The following is an 18,257-nucleotide window of genomic DNA, read 5'->3' on the forward strand; positions in this document are numbered from 1 at the left end:
TTACGTATTATTAGCAACATCATACACGCGTTTGCTGACGTTTATAATGCGACGTCTCTATGCCGTATGGCGCCTTATCAAATGAAGTTCTCAGTGCCGATTTAAGTAGCATGGGTCCTTGATTAAATAAAAGACATACATATAATTCAAAATAACATTAATACATAATTAGACTGATTGAGGTTTATACAAACTATAAAATAATAGTTCTAATTGTAAAGGTGAATTTTCATAATTACAACGAAAAATGTTATTTTATAGATAAAAATATCCTATGAGTATTGAAACAATAGACACAATATTTTGCTAATCGAAACCGAAGATTTTGTTGATCGGCTATTTCCTTATTCCGCTCTGGTATTTTCGCCATTTTTTGTTATTTTGCTATTTTCTGGTTGAGTTGTATTTTTAAAAAATCTGAAATTGCGCGACAATATTCTAAATTTATTGGTATTTCAAGAAACACGGATATGCATTATTGTTATGCCTTTATTTAGCTAACAAATACGGATTATTTCAAAATGCCACTATTATTTATAAGCATGTGGATTGGTAACGATACAAACGAAAATTAAACCTTCGTTTATTATTAAAAATTAAAAGGTGGATCGGCAAAACTGCCATACCAAGGGAAAAAACAGTTTAACTTATAAATTACTCAAGTTATGGTCTGGGTCAGCACACATATTGAAATTCTCAAAAATATTATGTGTGCTTATCAAATATATTTCTTCAAATTATACGAAATCTTAAGACAAAAAACAATGTAAACTGACTTATACTGACTCACTATAACCAAAATAAATTACTGATTACTACACATACTAGTAACATACAATGTTTGAAAGGCAATAACAATAATATGAATGCTATTAATATTGTTAGCTAACACCACTCAATATGTTATATTGAAAATTCACATAAAATATAAAATGCTTAGGCTTTCGTTCAGGAATCACAATTATTAGTATTGATTTCATAAAAAATTATCAGCTTTGTTTTCCTCAGTAATAATACTTATCCGGATTCAATTTAAGGTCTAAAAGAGAAGGATGCTTTCCTATTTTCTTAACTTTCGCAAATACCGAATAGCAACCAGCTTAGGAATATCACAAATTTACACAAGTTAACAACGCTGTACATTATGCCGAACAAATGGTGTCATGTAATTTTTTGTTATTTGGGTGCTAAAATGTGTCTTATCAGCGGATATTTCTCAAATATATCTGAGGAAAGCACAGTTGGGTATCCGATAAGATATTAGACCTCTCCCGATTAAATCAAATTTTATCATAAAAAATTATCGCTATCAGACTTGGACCTTACACAGGAGTGCATCACCATGTCCCATCCTGCCCCCTTTTTCCTATACCATGCCCTACTTTTGTTTTCATCGAATTATTATAACGGCAGTTGTATAACCAACCCCTGAGCAGTAAGGTTTAAACATAATTTTCCACTTGAACAAATATAATAATGTTCTATTTGTGTTATCAAACAATTTGTTTGGTCAATTACACCATAGTACCAAAAGGTAATGTAGGTTGCATTTATTCGGACTTTAAAGCTATCAAATATCGAAGACAGCTATATGCCAGCATACTATTGTTAAATATGTACGATATTGTAAACTGGCAAATAGGCTCTCCTCATCGGGGTGACTTACGCCAAAGATTATCTTCAATGCAAATTATTAACGTGTTTATTGATCGCATTCTGTATTGACACTAAAGTGGGTCACACTTGTGTGACAAAGCATATCACGTGGTACTCATGCAAGTATGTACACGCTCGATAGTTTACCTACTTTCGATTTAAAATGTAAATACGCGTTGGCGATTTGCGGGTGTATGTGTGTAAAAAATATTTTGTGTTGACCATTTTTGGAGGAGAAAGTCGTAATAGAAGGATATGTTTATTGCAGAGACTTTGAATAACCACTGTGTAAAGCGATTGATGTTATGCTTAAGAATAATAAGAACACGACATATAGCTGTAATCGCTTGTGGATTTTGATGTACAATAACATGCGCATAACAGAGTATATACGTTTTATATCGGAGGAACTAAAAGCTATACATGGTTCAAAAGGTAGTTATCTCTGTTCTGTAACACAGTTTGTGTCACAGTCGATCGAAAAACTGATGTGTATGCAAATGTCAGTTATTTTCCCCTTCTTTCGATTTAGCATATAAATATACTGAGGTGAATTTGTTAGAATTTCCACTAAAATGTCTGTCAAACAATACGTATGCGGCCCCTGTTTGGAGGAGAAAGGGGAAATAGAGGGCGTTGTGTATTGTACAGAATGTGAGGAACCACTTTGCGATCAGTGTAAGCAGGATCATGCAAGAATAAAGGTTTCCAAACACCACACGTTGTGTGACATTGCGGCAGTACCTCCCCCGGAGATAAAGGAACTTTTGAAATCATTGATTGCATGTCCGAATCACGAAAAAGAAGAAGCTGTTTACATGTGTAAAGACCACGATATGACCTGCTGTAATAAGTGTGCGATGGCTGATCACAGAAAGTGCGAGGAAGTGAAGGTACTGGCTGATATTTTGCATGACACAAAAGCGGATTGTTCAGCATTGAAGGCAGTGTTGCATGACTTGCAACAGCAAGGCGAGCGTCTTTTGGACCATGAACGCCAACACGAAGAATTGCTATCTGAAATAGAAAGTGAAGCGTTGTCATCACTTCAAACTATAAAACAGAAACTCTTAGACATGTATGCGCAACTTGTGAATAACGTGTTATCTGCTATTGCTGATAAGAAGAAAGTGATAATAGAAAAATTGAAAACAAACAACGAAAAGTCAAGTCAGTTTTTGAAAGACGTCAAACAACAGTCAACTTATATTGAACACGTTGAGAAATTTGGAACTCATGAACAAGTTGTTCTCCTTCAGCGCCGCCTTGAAAAGGAGCCGGTATGTCGTTTGAAATCATCCGTTGGTGAATTGGACAAAAGTAGAAGCAAATCTAGCTTCAAATGTGTTGAGGATACCTCTTTCGATTGTTTACTGATAAAAATTAAAAATTCCTTGCGAATTGAAAACTTCAATTGTGATGTAAGCGAAACAGGTTCCGATACCGATAACAGTCATTATAAGCCATATACGGAGCGAATTCCAGAGCTTCAATCTTCTAAATCTTTACGTACTATACCCGTTGATGACAAGGCAAAACGTCTCGAACCTAGTTCATGCATATGGATAGATAAGTACATTGTTATATCTTTAAATAGATCACATGTTTTACTAGTGATTGTGGAAGGCAGTGACTTTGTAATATCACAATTCAATTTTGACTCTATTCGTTGGTCGGTTTCTAAAACTGGCCCGACGGACATGGTGATTACTTTACCAGGTGATAACAAAATGAAATTTGCACAACTACGTTATGGAAATGTTCACGTTGTGACAGAACTCAAAACACGAGTCCCGTATGACCACGTTACTAGAAATGCCCCACTAAACCAGTACATTTGTATGTCAAATAGCAAGGGGCAGATCGATATTCTTAATAATGATGGAACGTTGCTTCGTGAAATCAGTTTAAGCTCAGACATAAAAGAGTTGGTGCATTCTGTATTAAGTTTGTGTAATTTTAATGCGTATAACCGCACGTTAATAATTTCAAATAGTGAAAAACAAAAACTGGTGATGTTGAACTTAAATGGACAAACAGCATCTGAATATAATCACCCAGATCTACGTGGTCCAAACCAAATTGCCGTAGATAATAATGGCAATGTGTATATGACATCCGATAATCAAATCATACATCAAATCAGTCCTAGTGGACAGTACATTAGATCTAATCTGTTAGAGAAAGGAATACAGTGTCCATACGGTTTATGTTTCAATAGCACATTTGATAAAATTGCTGTTAGTAGTGTTGTGTTCGGCAATCCACACCTTCGAGTGTATACATTTACTTGATCAATGTTATATACTAAATTCAACATTCAACTATGTAAATGCAAAGGTTTATCAAACCCACGATATTTCGACCGTATGAATATGATTCGTTTAAATTGCTTGTGTGTTAGCATATAGATGCTTATTTATTTAAATTGTTACACGCATGTTATTTTCTTAAATTATATTGTCATGTTTCTACCTTGTACATTGGTATGACATTGTGTGTGTGTTTGACTGTATTGTCAATGAATTGCAGCATAAATAAATCATGCAATTGTTGTTTTTTTCTAACACTTATTTGCGTCTCGAAAGATGCATTAAGGGTTGAAGTAATTAAATCTTCTAATTAGCGACAGTACCGTCTCTTTATTGAGTTTTGAGCGTTCATATCTTTGATAATTTGTCACACGTATTACTTAAGTGTTTGAGTTTAAATTCATGATTAATGTCAAACACTTTATCTTAGAAACTCGATAATCTTAAAATTTGAAGCAATGCTTATTTATGTTATGAAAGTCATACGTTTAACCCATTCGAACGTTAACAGATTGATGCACTTTTTCCATATCTTAACAAGAAAGATGCAGCGAGGGCGGGCACAATTATTATAAAAAAAGTATGATGACGTGTGCGCTTTAAAATTGTGGTCACGATTTAACTGAATGTGGTTATAATATCTTATAAATGCTGTTCATTCGTGTTAAAAACTTATCATTATGAAACAAAATTTTATTGTAGTGTTCGTATTGTCTTTTTTAACAAATCGATTTATGATACATGCCAATCGATTAACTGTTAACTGATATTCTTTGCGAAAAGTATAATACACCAACAGGAAATACTTGTTTCTAAAAGTGGTTCAATGATAAGCATGTTGTTGTTTTTTGTTACATTAATATATGGTTTATATTGCCAAATATCAGTTGGTGATTTTTTTCTGAATGTTGTTAATGTTTGTTCGTGTGATGTTGTGGGTTTATTAATGTTTTTTTACATCATGAATTTGGGAATACGTACATCAAATAGTTTATACGGCCATTAATTACAATTCTATGGAAGACGTGCGCCGTACACCATTTAACAAAAAAATGCTGTTTTTTATTTTATTTGAATGATAGTAATAATAATATTTCAAATACAATACATAAATATCAATACGCAGACAAATACTTTACGAAATTAACATGATAAAGTTCGTATTAAAACGAAAAGAATAATACTTGAAATTATGTATTGATCTAGGATATTAATCTAAAATATTTGTGTATATGTGTTTTTCCAAACGTTGGTATGCTTATCCGACCCGTAAAAGTTTAAAATTCCGATTAATAAAGTTGAATATATTTTTTATAAAATGCGAGCTATCTACATAACACTTAACCAACATCTCGTCTATGAAAGTTTTTACCATTGTTAGCAACCCCTATGCCCGTGTTATGTATTTTTTTAATCAAATGTGCACCTTCGAAACTAGGGCATTGTGTTGATGTTATCAGGTTCTATCAACAGCTTACATATTATATTACGTCAATCGTAAAATACACTATCAATGCACAACAATTAACTATCAATTTTGTAACTAGGGCAATTGTCGTGCAGAACATCTTATGCATATGTTATGATGTTCCATGAAATCAACCGATTTGTCCATAACAAATTCTAACATTGCATTATTTAGTAAAATAAACGTTGTCTGTGTAACGTTTAATAAACAATATGTAAATAAAAATTATAATTACAAAAACTGTTTCATATGTAATCTGACATATGCCGAAGCTTTAAATAAAATATTTATCATGTCCGGTATCACCGAGGACATATTGTACACACTGTAGATTTGTACGTGAAGCATGCACTGGTCGCGACACGTTGCATTCACGTTGTCGCATAATTCAACACACCAGCAATCAGATAATAATGATAGTGTGAATAATATTTTAAAACATACAAGATGGCAGCGAAGTATAACTATCATAAATATGCGAAGTAGAACTATGATGTATATATGCTACGCTCATGTCTTGGAATTTTTCTAACGCTTTGTGAGAAAACCATACTCATAAAAAATACTCACAATTGTATGATTTAAGAGAGAATGAAACCATTTCTTTTTAGTTGAGCATGCATTCCGGATGCGAATATAAAGCATTTAAATAGCAAACTATGCCATGTAAGAAGCATGCGAAGAAGTGCGTCGGAATTGTAATAACGGCCAAGGTCATAGCGAATAAGTAGCAGATGATCATGAATGAGTTACATGTGTGCAGCATTGATGTAGCAATTTGCACACTAGACTCAAGACCGGCTGTATGCGTGAATAACCCAACTGTGCAATAGTCAGTTTTAATATATTTAGAGTGTGATTTTGTGAATACATGCACACATTGAATTTGCATAATGAAAAAACAAATGTCATCTTTTAAAGATTTGTTCGGAACATGATAATTTTGACTTTGTAGTTGTGTCATAGCAGAAGGATTTGAATTGATTTGAATTGGTTGCTTTTCTATTATTCATCTTCTCATGTTTATGGAGGAAAAAAGGTTGTTTATATTTCTTTTTCATTATTCAATCTGTGTAATGAGTGTTTTTGCTTAGATATCATATTAGCATAACAAATGTTGTGTAGGATTAACAAAAAAACAGTGTATTAATAAATATTTAAGCCCGATAAATTCTAAATCTAAACATTCACTATTATTAAATGCTGTTAAATTGACCTTTGTCATAATTATCAACATTGTTGTGCTAAGGCTTGATTTAAATATGTCAGTGTGTTATGAGCACTATTTGCACAAAACGTTAACATACCAGAGTATCCTATATTTTAAATTTAGCTTTCTTGCTTCAATACGTCGTTATGTTTTTTAAATCATCTGTCGATAAACAGACATTACTTAAACAATAAAACTTTATTTAAAATACGAACCGTTGTATCTACCCTTAGATGATGCGATTACCGAATGTTAGCATGTGTTACAATGTCAATCACAATATTCGCTTTATGTTAAAATCGGTTATACTCATATATATGGGGAATGTGTAAGTTATTTCTTGTATTTTGTCAGACAAACATTGTGATTTCTATAATTACATTCATAATTATAATTCACTTTATTGCTGGTTACATCACTGAAACTTCGATCATCAGCAGTCCAAAGCATACCACCAGTGAAGTCTCGGAATAACAATTAGAGAAAATCAGTGAGTAGACATTTTATAAAGGTGGATGCATAATAAAGGAGTAATTGTATATACGGTTAATATATATTCATTGCTCACTTGTTGCAAAACGATGTAACCGTAATTCTCCGCAAAAGCATTCTCAACTTTTCATTTGAAAAGCATTTGATAAATGGAATGGCCAACACACATTTACTCGGCCAAGAAACTTGGAGTCATTTTCCGCTCATGACTAATGTCCCTATCAATTTTCATGATCCTAGGCCTTAGTGTTCTTGCGTAATTATCCAGAAACGGTTTGATTATTCAATTTATTAATTGCCTGTTCTAAAATGATGTGACTATAATTCTCCAAAGAAACATTCTCAAGTAATCATCCAGGATAAAATGACCGACATACATTGATTACGCAAACTTGAAAGAAACATTTTAGTCTGTTTGTTTGTGTTCACTTTGATCTTGACTTTCGACCGAATCACTGAATATCGTTATGACCAATGTCCCGAGGCTGTACATGTTCATGGTCCTAGGTCTAGACATTTATGACGAGATATACAATTCCTTATTTATATCTCAGGGTTGTTGCATTGTTCCTTTTCCTTTAGCATCAATGACTCCAATACTTGTGTTGAGAATTGAAAACCTCTTAAGCTGGTGCTAGGGTGCATGGGAGATGTTGCACTTTTTATTCTCTTTCATGAACCAAACCAGTGGGACAGATTCGGCAATTTTAAACATTTCATTTTTGGTTTGGTTGCTCTCACGGCATCAACAATTTCCTGTCCTTTTTAAATGGTGCTACACAATACTTGAAAGATAATAAATATTATATTTATTTCTTACCTCTTTAAAAACGATGTGATCATAATTCTCTGCAAAAGCTTACGTATGTTATCATCCAGGATACAATGACCGACAGACAATGACTACAAATTACACAAGGCAACCCTTTTAGAACTAGGCCTTTAGCATTCTTGAGTTATCATCTGGAAACGATTTTACTGTTTAAGATCACTGTGACCTAGCCATTTGACCTAGTCATCTAAAAATCAACAGGGATCGTCTGACAGACATGACCAATACTCCTTTGAAGTTTCATTATCCTAGGCTTAAGCATTCTTGAGTTATCATACGGAAACCATTTTACTGCTTCAGTTATGACCTTGAACTTTGACCTAAAGTCCTGAAAATCAGTAGAGGTCATTTGTCGGTAATAACAAAAAAACCCATGAACTTTCCTGTTCCTAACCCTAAGCATTCGTGAGAAATCATTTGGAAACCGTTTTACTGTTTCAAGTCACTGTGACCTTGACCTTTTACCTAAAGTACTGAACATCAATAGGGGTCATTTGTCAGTCATGACCTATGTCACTATGAACTTTCCTGAGCCTAGGCTTAAGCGTTCTTGAGTTTTAATCCGGAAACTATTTTATTGCTTTGATTCACTGTGACCTTGAACTTTGCCTTAGTGACCTCAAAATAAATAGGGGTTATCTGCCGGTCATGACCAATGTCCTATGAACTTTCCTCATATCAGGCCTAAGCGTTCTTAAGTTATCATCCGGAAACCATTTTACTGCTTCATGTCACTGTGACCTTGAACTTTGATCTAGAGTCCTGAAATTCAATAGGTGTCATCTGTCGGTCATGACCAATGTCCCCATGAACTTTCCTGATCCTAACCTAAAGCATTCGTAAGTTATCATTCGAAAAACATTTTATTATTTCAAGTCACTGTGACCTTGACCTTTGACCTAGAGCCTTGAAAATCAATAGGGGTCATATGTCAATCATGACCTATGTCCATATGAACTTTCCTGATCCCAGGCTTAAGCGTTCTTGAGTTATCATCCGGAAACCGTTTTACTCTTTCAAGTCACAGTGACCTTGAACTTTGACCTAGCGAAATGAAAGTAAATTGGGGTCATCTGCCTGTCCAATGTCCCTATGAACTTTCCTGATCCCTGGCTTAAGCGTTCTCGAGTTATCATTTGGAAACCATTTTACTGCTTCGGGCCAATGTGACATTGAACTCTGGCCTGGTGACCTGAAAATCAATGGGGTCATCTGTAAGTCATGAACAATGTCCCCATGACCATTCCTGATCCCAGGCTTAAGCGTTGTTGAGTTATCATCCGGAAACCATTTAAATACTTCGAGTCACTGTGACCTTGAACTTAGACCTAGTGACATGAAAATCAATAGAGGTCATCTGCCGTTCATGACCAATGTCCATATGAACTTTTCTGATCCCAGGCCTAAGCGTTCTTGAGTTGTCATCCGGAAACCATTTTACTTCTCCAGGTAACTGTGACCTTGAACTTTGACCTAGAGTCCTGAAAATCAATTGGGATCATCTGTCAGTCATGACCAATGTCCCTATGAACTTTCCTGATCCTAACCCTAAGCATTCGTTAGTTATCATCCGGAAACCATTTTACTGTTTCAAGTCACTGTGACTTTGACCTTAAACCTAGAGTATTGAAAATCAACAGAGGTCATCTGTCAGTCATGACTTATGTCCCTATGAACTTTTCTGATCCCAGGCTTAAGCGTTCTTGAGTTATCATCCGAAAAGCATTTACTGTTTCGAGTCATTGTGACCCCATTTTACTGTTTCGAGTCACTGTGGCCCTGACCTCTGATCAAGTGACCTGAAAGTCAATAGGGGTCATCTACCAGTCATAATCAATGTACCTATGAACTTTCCTGATACCAGGCCAAAGCATTCTTGAGTTATCATCCGGAAACCATTTGTTGGACGGACCGACCGACCGACCGACATGAGCAAAACAAAAAAAAAACCTCTTTTTCGAAGGATGGCTTGAAAACAATCAGCAGTCGCAGAAGGTACAGTTAAAATACATTTTAATACATTTATAAGGACAGTGCGTGTTGTGTATTTAGATAATGCCGCTACGCCACGCCTACTTGTAAATGAAGCGTAGCAACGCTCCGCCCCATGTTCTTCATAACTGCATGTTGACCTCTGATCTGTGTTAGTTAGTTGTAAGGCATTGATTGCTTCTATCGTTAAATGATAATAAAGTAGCCACTGAAATAATATGCGTTTCACTTCGTTTGTTTACCCAAACACAACAAACTGGCGACGAGGATAAAACTTTGTGGATTATATTTCGAGAATTTTATCCGTTTAATAAGATTATGCGTAAAATTCTGGATATAAACACAAAATGGCAACGGGCCTGATTGGGAACATTAACGCATATGACAGCAATGTCAAAACATGGACTTCCTACCAGGAACGACTTGAACAGTACTTTATGGTCAATGACATCGATAATGAACGAAAAGTGGCAGGACTTTTAACACTCCTCGGTGAAAAGACGTACGGGTTGTTAAGGAACCTTACCGTACCAGCAAAGCCGTCCGATAAATCGTATGAGGAACTTTGTCAGCTTTTACAAACTCATTTGTGCCCGAAACCGTTAATAATCGCGGAACGATTCCGATTTCACAAGAGGGAACAAGCAGTGGGCGAAAGTGTGAGTTGTTACGTTACTTCACTTCGGAAGTTGGCAGAATTCTGTGAATTCGGATCGAACTTGAACGATTCTTTAAGGGACAGGTTCGTTTGTGGACTTAAAGATGCAGGAACACAGCGAAGATTATTGTCAATCGCTGATTTGGCACTGCAAAATGCCATAAAAATAGCGCTTGCCATGGAAGCTGCACATAAGGACGCCGCCGAGTTACAGTTATCGGCAGCCGCCGATGTGCCTGTCAATCGAGTTGGACATTCAACAAAACCCAAGAAATGAAAGCCTCACAAACATGCCAAAGAGAGCACCAAGTGCATCCATTGTGGGAAAACTAACCACCCCTCCGATAAATGCAGACTGAAAGATGCAGTTTATCATCACTGTAAAGCAAAGGGACATATAAAGGCTATATGTAGGAAGCTTAAGTCGGTGCAGTGTATGGAGGAAAACGATTCAGTGATCAACACTGTGAACAAAGGAGACAACGGAAAATTCATCGTTAAGCCGAAGATTAACGATCTCGAGGTACCCATGGAGCTTGATACAGGATCAGCAGTTACCCTCATATCAAACAAGGATTTCCGAAAACTATTCGGAAATATGAAGCTCGATCCTGCTTTTTCCATACTGAAAACATATTCAGGCGATGTCATAGAGCAACAAGGGACAGTTATGGTGCATGTCAGTTATAATGGACAATCGCGAACAATGCGACTTTGCGTCGTGAAAGGTGATGGGCCTGCACTGTTCGGAAGGGACTGGCTGAGTCACATCAAACTGGACTGGGACACACTTTTTAACGTGAACTCTGTGACAACGGAAGGCTTGAAGGTACGTCTAAATTCTATACTTGACAAACATAAAGACGTGTTTAGTGACGGTATAGGACAGGTGAAGGGCATTAAGGCAAGGCTCACCCTAAATGAAAATGCTCAGCCTAAATTCATAAAGGCTAGGCCGGTACCGTACTATATTAAGCCAAAAATAGAGAAAGAATTGGACAGTCTCGAGAGTCAAGGAATCATCTCGAAAGTGGACACCAGTGAATGGGCGACACCGATCGTTCCTGTCGTAAAAGGAAACGGCGATGTGAGAATATGCGGTGATTTTAAGGTTACCGTAAATCAATCAATAAAGGTTGATAGATATCCTCTCCCAAGAATCGAGGACATTTTCGCCAATCTGTCAAATGGGCGAAAATACAGCAAGCTTGATATACGACAAGCGTACCTACAACTAGAATGCGAGGACGAAACCAAGGAGTTGCTAACGATCAACACCCACCGAGGATTGTACCGTTACAACCGGATGCTATATGGGGTTTCTTCTGCTCCAGCTATATGGCAACGCACAATGGACCAAATTCTTCAAGGAATCTCTGGGGTGCAGTGCATGCTGGATGATATAATGATTACTAGTGAAGGTGATAATGTGCATTTGGATAACTTACAAAAGGTGTTGTGTAGGTTACAGCAATATGGAATTAAAGTAAATAAGGACAAGTGTGAGTTTTTCGTGCCAAGGATTACATTCTGTGGTCATGAAATTGACGAACAAGGTTTATGGAAGTGTCAGGATAAAGTAGAGGCGGTATTGAATACACCACCTCCATGTGATGTTACATCACTTAGGGCATATCTCGGGGTACTCAATTATTGCCATCGTTTTCTGCCAGATCTCGCGACCGTAACAAAGCCCATGAACGCGTTGCTCGAGAAAAATCGAAAATTCGTCTGGTCAAAAGAATGCCAGAGCGCGTTCGAAATGTCGAAAACACTTCTCATTACGGAACCTGTTCTTACACACTACAACCCGGAACTTCCGGTTAGGCTCGCGTCGGATGCCTCACCGTTCGGTATATCCGGTATATTGTCACACGTTATGCCAGATGGCTCAGAAAAGCCGATCGCGTTCGCATCAAGGTCACTTACCAAAACTGAAATGAAATATGCTCAAATCGATAGGGAAGCATTGGCAATTTATTGGGCAGTACAAAAGTATTACCCATATCTCTATGGTAGAAAGTTCACATTGGTTACTGATTGCCAACCCCTCACTTCAATATTCAGCCCGAGCAAAAGCATTCCGGCAACGACTGTCGCACGCGTTCAGAGATATGCTATATTTCTCTCTGGATTCGATTACGATATACAGTACAAAAGTACTAAAATGCATACTAATGTGGACGGATTGTCGCGTTTACCCGCGCCGTCAAAGGAAAAGGGTAAAGAAATTTCAGTTGAAGATGTGTTCTACACTTTTCAGTTAGAACAAATTCCGGTCACGAGCGCGGAAATCAGCCGTGAAACTAGGCGGGAGCGCGTTATGTCACGTGTATTTAGGCAAGTACAACAAGGTTGGAATACCAATGATAATGACCCTCTTTTGAAAGGCTTTTACGCGCGACGAAATGAATTGACGATTCACCACGGATGCTTAATGTGGGGCATTAGGGTGATAATTCCCATTAAGATGCGCGAACGTGTGCTTGATTTATTGCACATCAGCCATCCAGGTATCGTTAAAATGAAGGCACTAGCGCGTAGTTACGTCTGGTGACCTGGCATTGACACTGACATCGAACACATGGTTAAAAGATGCGAACCGTGTCAGATGCAACAGAAATCGCCCGCGAAAGTTCAGTTACACCCGTGGGAATGGCCTACGTCAAGTTGGGAGCGAATACATGTAGATTTCATAGGTCCATTTCTTGAACGCATGTTCTTGGTTATCGTAGATGCTCATTCGAAATGGCCAGAAGTCATCGAAATGAAATCGATAACTTCTGAAAGAACAATGGAAGAATTGCGTACAATATTCGCAAGATACGGCTTGCCCAAGCAATTAGTATCAGACAATGGTTGTCAATTTACATCTGAAGAATTTTCTCTGTTTATGAAGAGAAACGGGATATGTCATATAAGAACTGCGGTAGCAAAACCGTCCACAAATGGTCTTGTGGAAAGGTTCAATGGCTCTTTCAAATTTGCAATGCGCGCTTTAATGCATGAAAACACCGATTTCAATTTGAAGATCAACTCTGTCTTGTTGGCATATCGTAATACGCCACATTGTACGACGGGGGAAACTCCTGCAAAACTGGTTTTCGGTCGGAATTTGCGCAGTAAACTTGATTTGATGATACCCGACACACAGACACGAGTCACTAATGGTCAAATGCAATTGTCAATGGCTGACAATAGAAAAGTTCGCGAATTCGAATTAGGCCAACGTGTCTTAGCGCGAGATTTCAGACATACTTCAAGGGAAAAATGGATCCCTAGGTCATTAGCTTCTCGAGATGGTCCACTATTATACAAAGTAGATATCGGGAATAATATGACATGGAAACGACATGTTGATCAGCTTCGCGCGTCGGAAATGCAAAAGTATTCTGGTATAAATGTACCTGTTTTCACACCCTTAGAAACTACTTTAAATGCCGCGAACACAAATGTCAGTGAACTTCAGCCGGCACCGAATTCGATGGAAATAAATGAGTCCCGGGATAATCGTAGTAATGATACGGATTTATGATTGCCAGAAAGACACTATCCATTACGCAATAGAAGACCTCCCGAACGCCTGCAGTACTAATGACACTGATGGTTTAATGTTAGGCCAATAACGTTTTATAGTGGCATACAGACATTAATTTTAGTTGGCAGGAGAGAAAGACAGGTCATCAGTTGTTCTTACAACCTGTGTCGAATTCGGACGCTCACTAATGTTCTTTGATTGCATGCTATAATGAATAAAAGGTCATGCTTAGTTAAGAGGTCATGAACTTGAAATGTTCAAGGTTTTATTGATTATTCATTATAATTGTTAGAATTGTGTACATTGATATTTACATGTAAACGCATGTGTTTGTATGTTCATTTTTATTTACATGTATGATCAATGAAATTAAAAGGGGAGAATTGTTGTGTATTTAGATAATGCCGCTACGCCACGCCTACTTGTAAATGAAGCGTAGCAACGCTCCGCCCCATGTTCTTCATAACTGCATGTTGACCTCTGATCTGTGTTAGTTAGTTGTAAGGCATTGATTGCTTCTATCGTTGAATGATAATAAAATAGCCACTGAAATAATATGCGTTTCACTTCGTTTGTTTACCCAAACACAACAGTGCGTCCCTTAAAACATACGTAGCATCAATTGTAGTATTAGTTTTTCTTTAATAATTCACACAACGAAAATATAGATTAAAAAATGTATTACACAATAAATATGTGACAACACACGCACAATATTGAGGAAAACGTCAAATGTAAACACAAATTAAAGACAGTCATCAAAGGATTTGGTAGTAATAGCTACAAAAAAGAATTTGTTTAAACAAGCTCTTCAAAGAAATGTAGAGCTGATCAAATAATATATAGTTTTATTAAACTGATAACCCTTTACATTTGAACAAAAATACCAAAAAACATATCAGCGCAAATTACAAACTGCATAAAAAAATGAACAAACTTTTTCGGACTGTGGTATTTTCCGGACGTTTGTATATAATCGTATCTCGTTTCCTCTATTATAATGAATTGTATTTCGTCTCTAAATAAGTTATTTATTAAGTCAATCCTGTCTATATTCAATGTTAATTAATATTTGTTAAATAAATGTTTCCCGTTTATAGTCTTGTACAGAAGATTCTTGTACGAGTAGGTGACGCGAGTTGTGAATCGTGTTACATCTTAAAATTTGACCAAGCATTTGTAAGAAAGGAAATTAATTACTACGTTGAATAAGACCAAGTTCATGGACATCGCTGCCCAATTTATGACGCAATGGCTGTTAAAAGCGATGCACCCTTTGTTCGGGTGATTTTAAGTCATATTTTTATATATTGATATATATTTATATATATTTATAAACATATATAAAAAGAGAGAGAGAGAGAGAACAAAACTTCCTACGTAAATAGATCTAAAAGACGTGCAGAGAAAAATACTTGTTGATAATTATAACTTCATGACTATTGCGCTTTTAAATGTTTAATACTTAACTGACTAAACTGCTTTACACACATTAAATAAATTGACTGAACTCATCATTAAGGGACACCATGATTGTATCTCCACTTTAATGTTCAGAGTTGTACCGAGATTAACGAATTATGTTTTGGAATGTAGATTGATATGAATTTGCCTAAGTAAAAAAAGATCCGACGAAAGGATAAGTTAACACTAGACATAATAAGTACTAATTTACGGCAGCCAAACAAATACAAACGCGTTGTTCATGTATTGCGGAAGACGTGCACTAGTTATGTGGTATCACTTCTGTTTTCGTGTCACGGTAATTTCTTTTAGATCACGATGCTCTTTTGTATGTTAGATATGTGATATCGTTGAAGTACCAATAAATGCAACCTGAATCACCCTTTGGTACTATGATGTTTTTGATTTTATAAATAATTCTATAACTTTAATAGAACAGTATTATATTCGTTAAAGTAGAATGTCGTGTTCAAACCTTACTGCTCAGGAGTTGGTTACCGTAAGACAGGTATATGCCATCATATACTAAATACATTTTATGTCACAGTGCAGGAATACGTATGTATTATAAGCTTGAATGTTTAATTAATATATCTTTAACTTCAAAATAGGCGAATGAAATGACCTATTAAGTATCGCGTAGTACATTAAAACTATTGTAAAAGATGTTATAGACCTTATTGCAAACCGATAAATAAGTACTCCTTAACAAAGTGGTTTACGCCAGAGACTACCTTTAATTCCTATTCTTTACGTGGATATCGATCGCATTCTGTATTAAAACTAAAGTGGGTTACAGTCGTGCGACAGAGCATACCACGTAGTTCGCATGCAAGTGTATGCACGCTCGGTATGTTCCCTACTTTCGATTCACAATATAAATACGCGTTGGCAACTGTGTATGAACATATTTGAAAAAAAATATTAATTTTGCTTATTTTTGGAGGAAAGAGCCTTAATAGAGGGATATGTGTTTTGCATAGACTGTAAAGAACCTTTGTGTGAAAAGCGTGATTGTATGGTTTTGATATAAGAATAATAAGTGAACAGCAGATAGCTGTATTCGCGTGAGAATGTTGTGTGCACACATGTGCATTAAACATTGTGTACTTATTAAAGCAGGGGAAATAGTAGCATTTCAAGTTCTATAATGTGCAAGAGGTAATTTTCTTTGTGCTGTAACACGGTAATGGTAAATGTCGATCGATATACTGAAACGTATGTACACGCACGGTATTTTCCCTACTTTCGATTTAGCATATACATACACGGAGGTGAATTTACACGAAAAATGTCTGTCAAACAATACATATGCGGACCATGTTTGGAAGAGAAAGATGAAATAGAGGGTGTTGTTTATTGTAGAGAATGTGAGGAACCACTTTGTGCACAGTGTCAACAGGATCATTTAAGGATAAAAGTTTCCAAGCACCACAAGTTGTGTGACCTTGCCGATGTGCCTCCCCAGGAGATACAGGAACTTCTGAAGAGCTTGATTGCATGTCCGAAACACAAAAAAGAAGGGGTTGTTTACCTTTGTAAAGACCACGACGTTACATGCTGTAATAAGTGTGCGATGGCTGATCACAGAAAGTGCGAGGAAGTGAAGGTACTGGCTGATATTTTGAATGATATAAAAGTGGATTGTACTGGATTGAAGGCAGTGTTGCGTGACTTGCAACAGCAAGGTGAGCGTCTGTTAGAATATGAACGCAATCACGAAGAATTGGTTTATGAAATCGAAAATCAAGCGTTGGCTTCACTCCAAACTATCAAACAGAAACTCTTAGATATATACGCGCAACTTGAGAATGAAGTGCTATCATCTATTGCTGATAAGAAGAAAATTATAGGAGAAAAAATCAAAACAAACAACGATAAGTCAATTCAGTTTTTGAGTGACATTAAACAGCAGTCAACTTATATTGAACAGGTTGAGAAATTTGGAACGAATGAAGAAGTTGTTCTGTTGCAGCGCCAGCTTGAAAAGAATTCGGTATGTCGTCTGAAATCAACCGTAGTTGACTTGGAGAAAAGTAGAAGTACATTTAGCTTTAAATGTGTTGAGGATACCTCTGTTGATAGTTTACTGTTAGAGGTTAAGAATTCCTTGCGAATAGAAGACTGCACTTGTGATGTAAGTGAGACAGGCTCCGATACCGATAACAGTCAATATAAGCCATATACGCAGCGAATTCCACAGCTTCAATTTACTAAAGATTTATGTATTATACCCCTGTTTGACAAGAAAAAACGTCCCGAACCGTGTTCATGTATATGGATAGATAAGTACATTGTGATATCTTTACACGAAGTAAATGCGTTACTAGTGATAGAGGAAGATAGTGATTTTGTATTATCAAAATTCAATTGTGACTTTACGCCTTGGTCAGTTTCTAAGACAGGTCCGATGGACATGGTTATTACTTTGCCACATGCTTGCAAAATTGCATTTGCACAACTACGTTATGGAAATGTGCACGTTATTACAAAACTGAAAACAAGAATCCCGTATCACGACGTTACTAGAAATGACGCACTAAACCAGTACATATGTATGTCAAATAGCAAGGGGCAGATCGATATTCTTAATAATAACGGAACGTTGCTTCGTGAAATCAGTTTAAGCTCAGAA

General features: G+C 36.5%; 3 protein-coding genes across 3 annotated transcripts in view; all 3 read left to right on the forward strand.

Annotated features, from left to right (window-relative positions):
• LOC127837263 (uncharacterized) overlaps positions 1–18,257 on the forward strand; it is a 239,995-nt gene that overhangs the window by 16,414 nt on the left and 205,324 nt on the right. The window lies entirely within an intron of this gene.
• The window catches only part of LOC127837262 (uncharacterized), a 238,281-nt gene continuing 221,827 nt past the window's right edge, over positions 1,804–18,257 (forward strand). Inside the window, exon 1 of the mRNA XM_052364188.1 lies at positions 1,804–3,996. Coding sequence (XP_052220148.1) covers positions 2,232–3,950 — 1,719 coding nt within the window. The 5' untranslated portion in view covers positions 1,804–2,231 and the 3' untranslated portion in view covers positions 3,951–3,996. The remainder of the gene's footprint in view (positions 3,997–18,257) is intronic.
• The window catches only part of LOC127837260 (uncharacterized), a 161,947-nt gene continuing 160,870 nt past the window's right edge, over positions 17,181–18,257 (forward strand). Inside the window, exon 1 of the mRNA XM_052364187.1 lies at positions 17,181–17,231. Within this exon, the coding sequence (XP_052220147.1) occupies positions 17,199–17,231 (33 nt within the window). The 5' untranslated portion in view covers positions 17,181–17,198. The remainder of the gene's footprint in view (positions 17,232–18,257) is intronic.

This window comes from Dreissena polymorpha, chromosome 7, assembly GCF_020536995.1.
Source record: "Dreissena polymorpha isolate Duluth1 chromosome 7, UMN_Dpol_1.0, whole genome shotgun sequence".
Lineage (NCBI taxonomy): Eukaryota > Metazoa > Mollusca > Bivalvia > Myida > Dreissenidae > Dreissena > Dreissena polymorpha.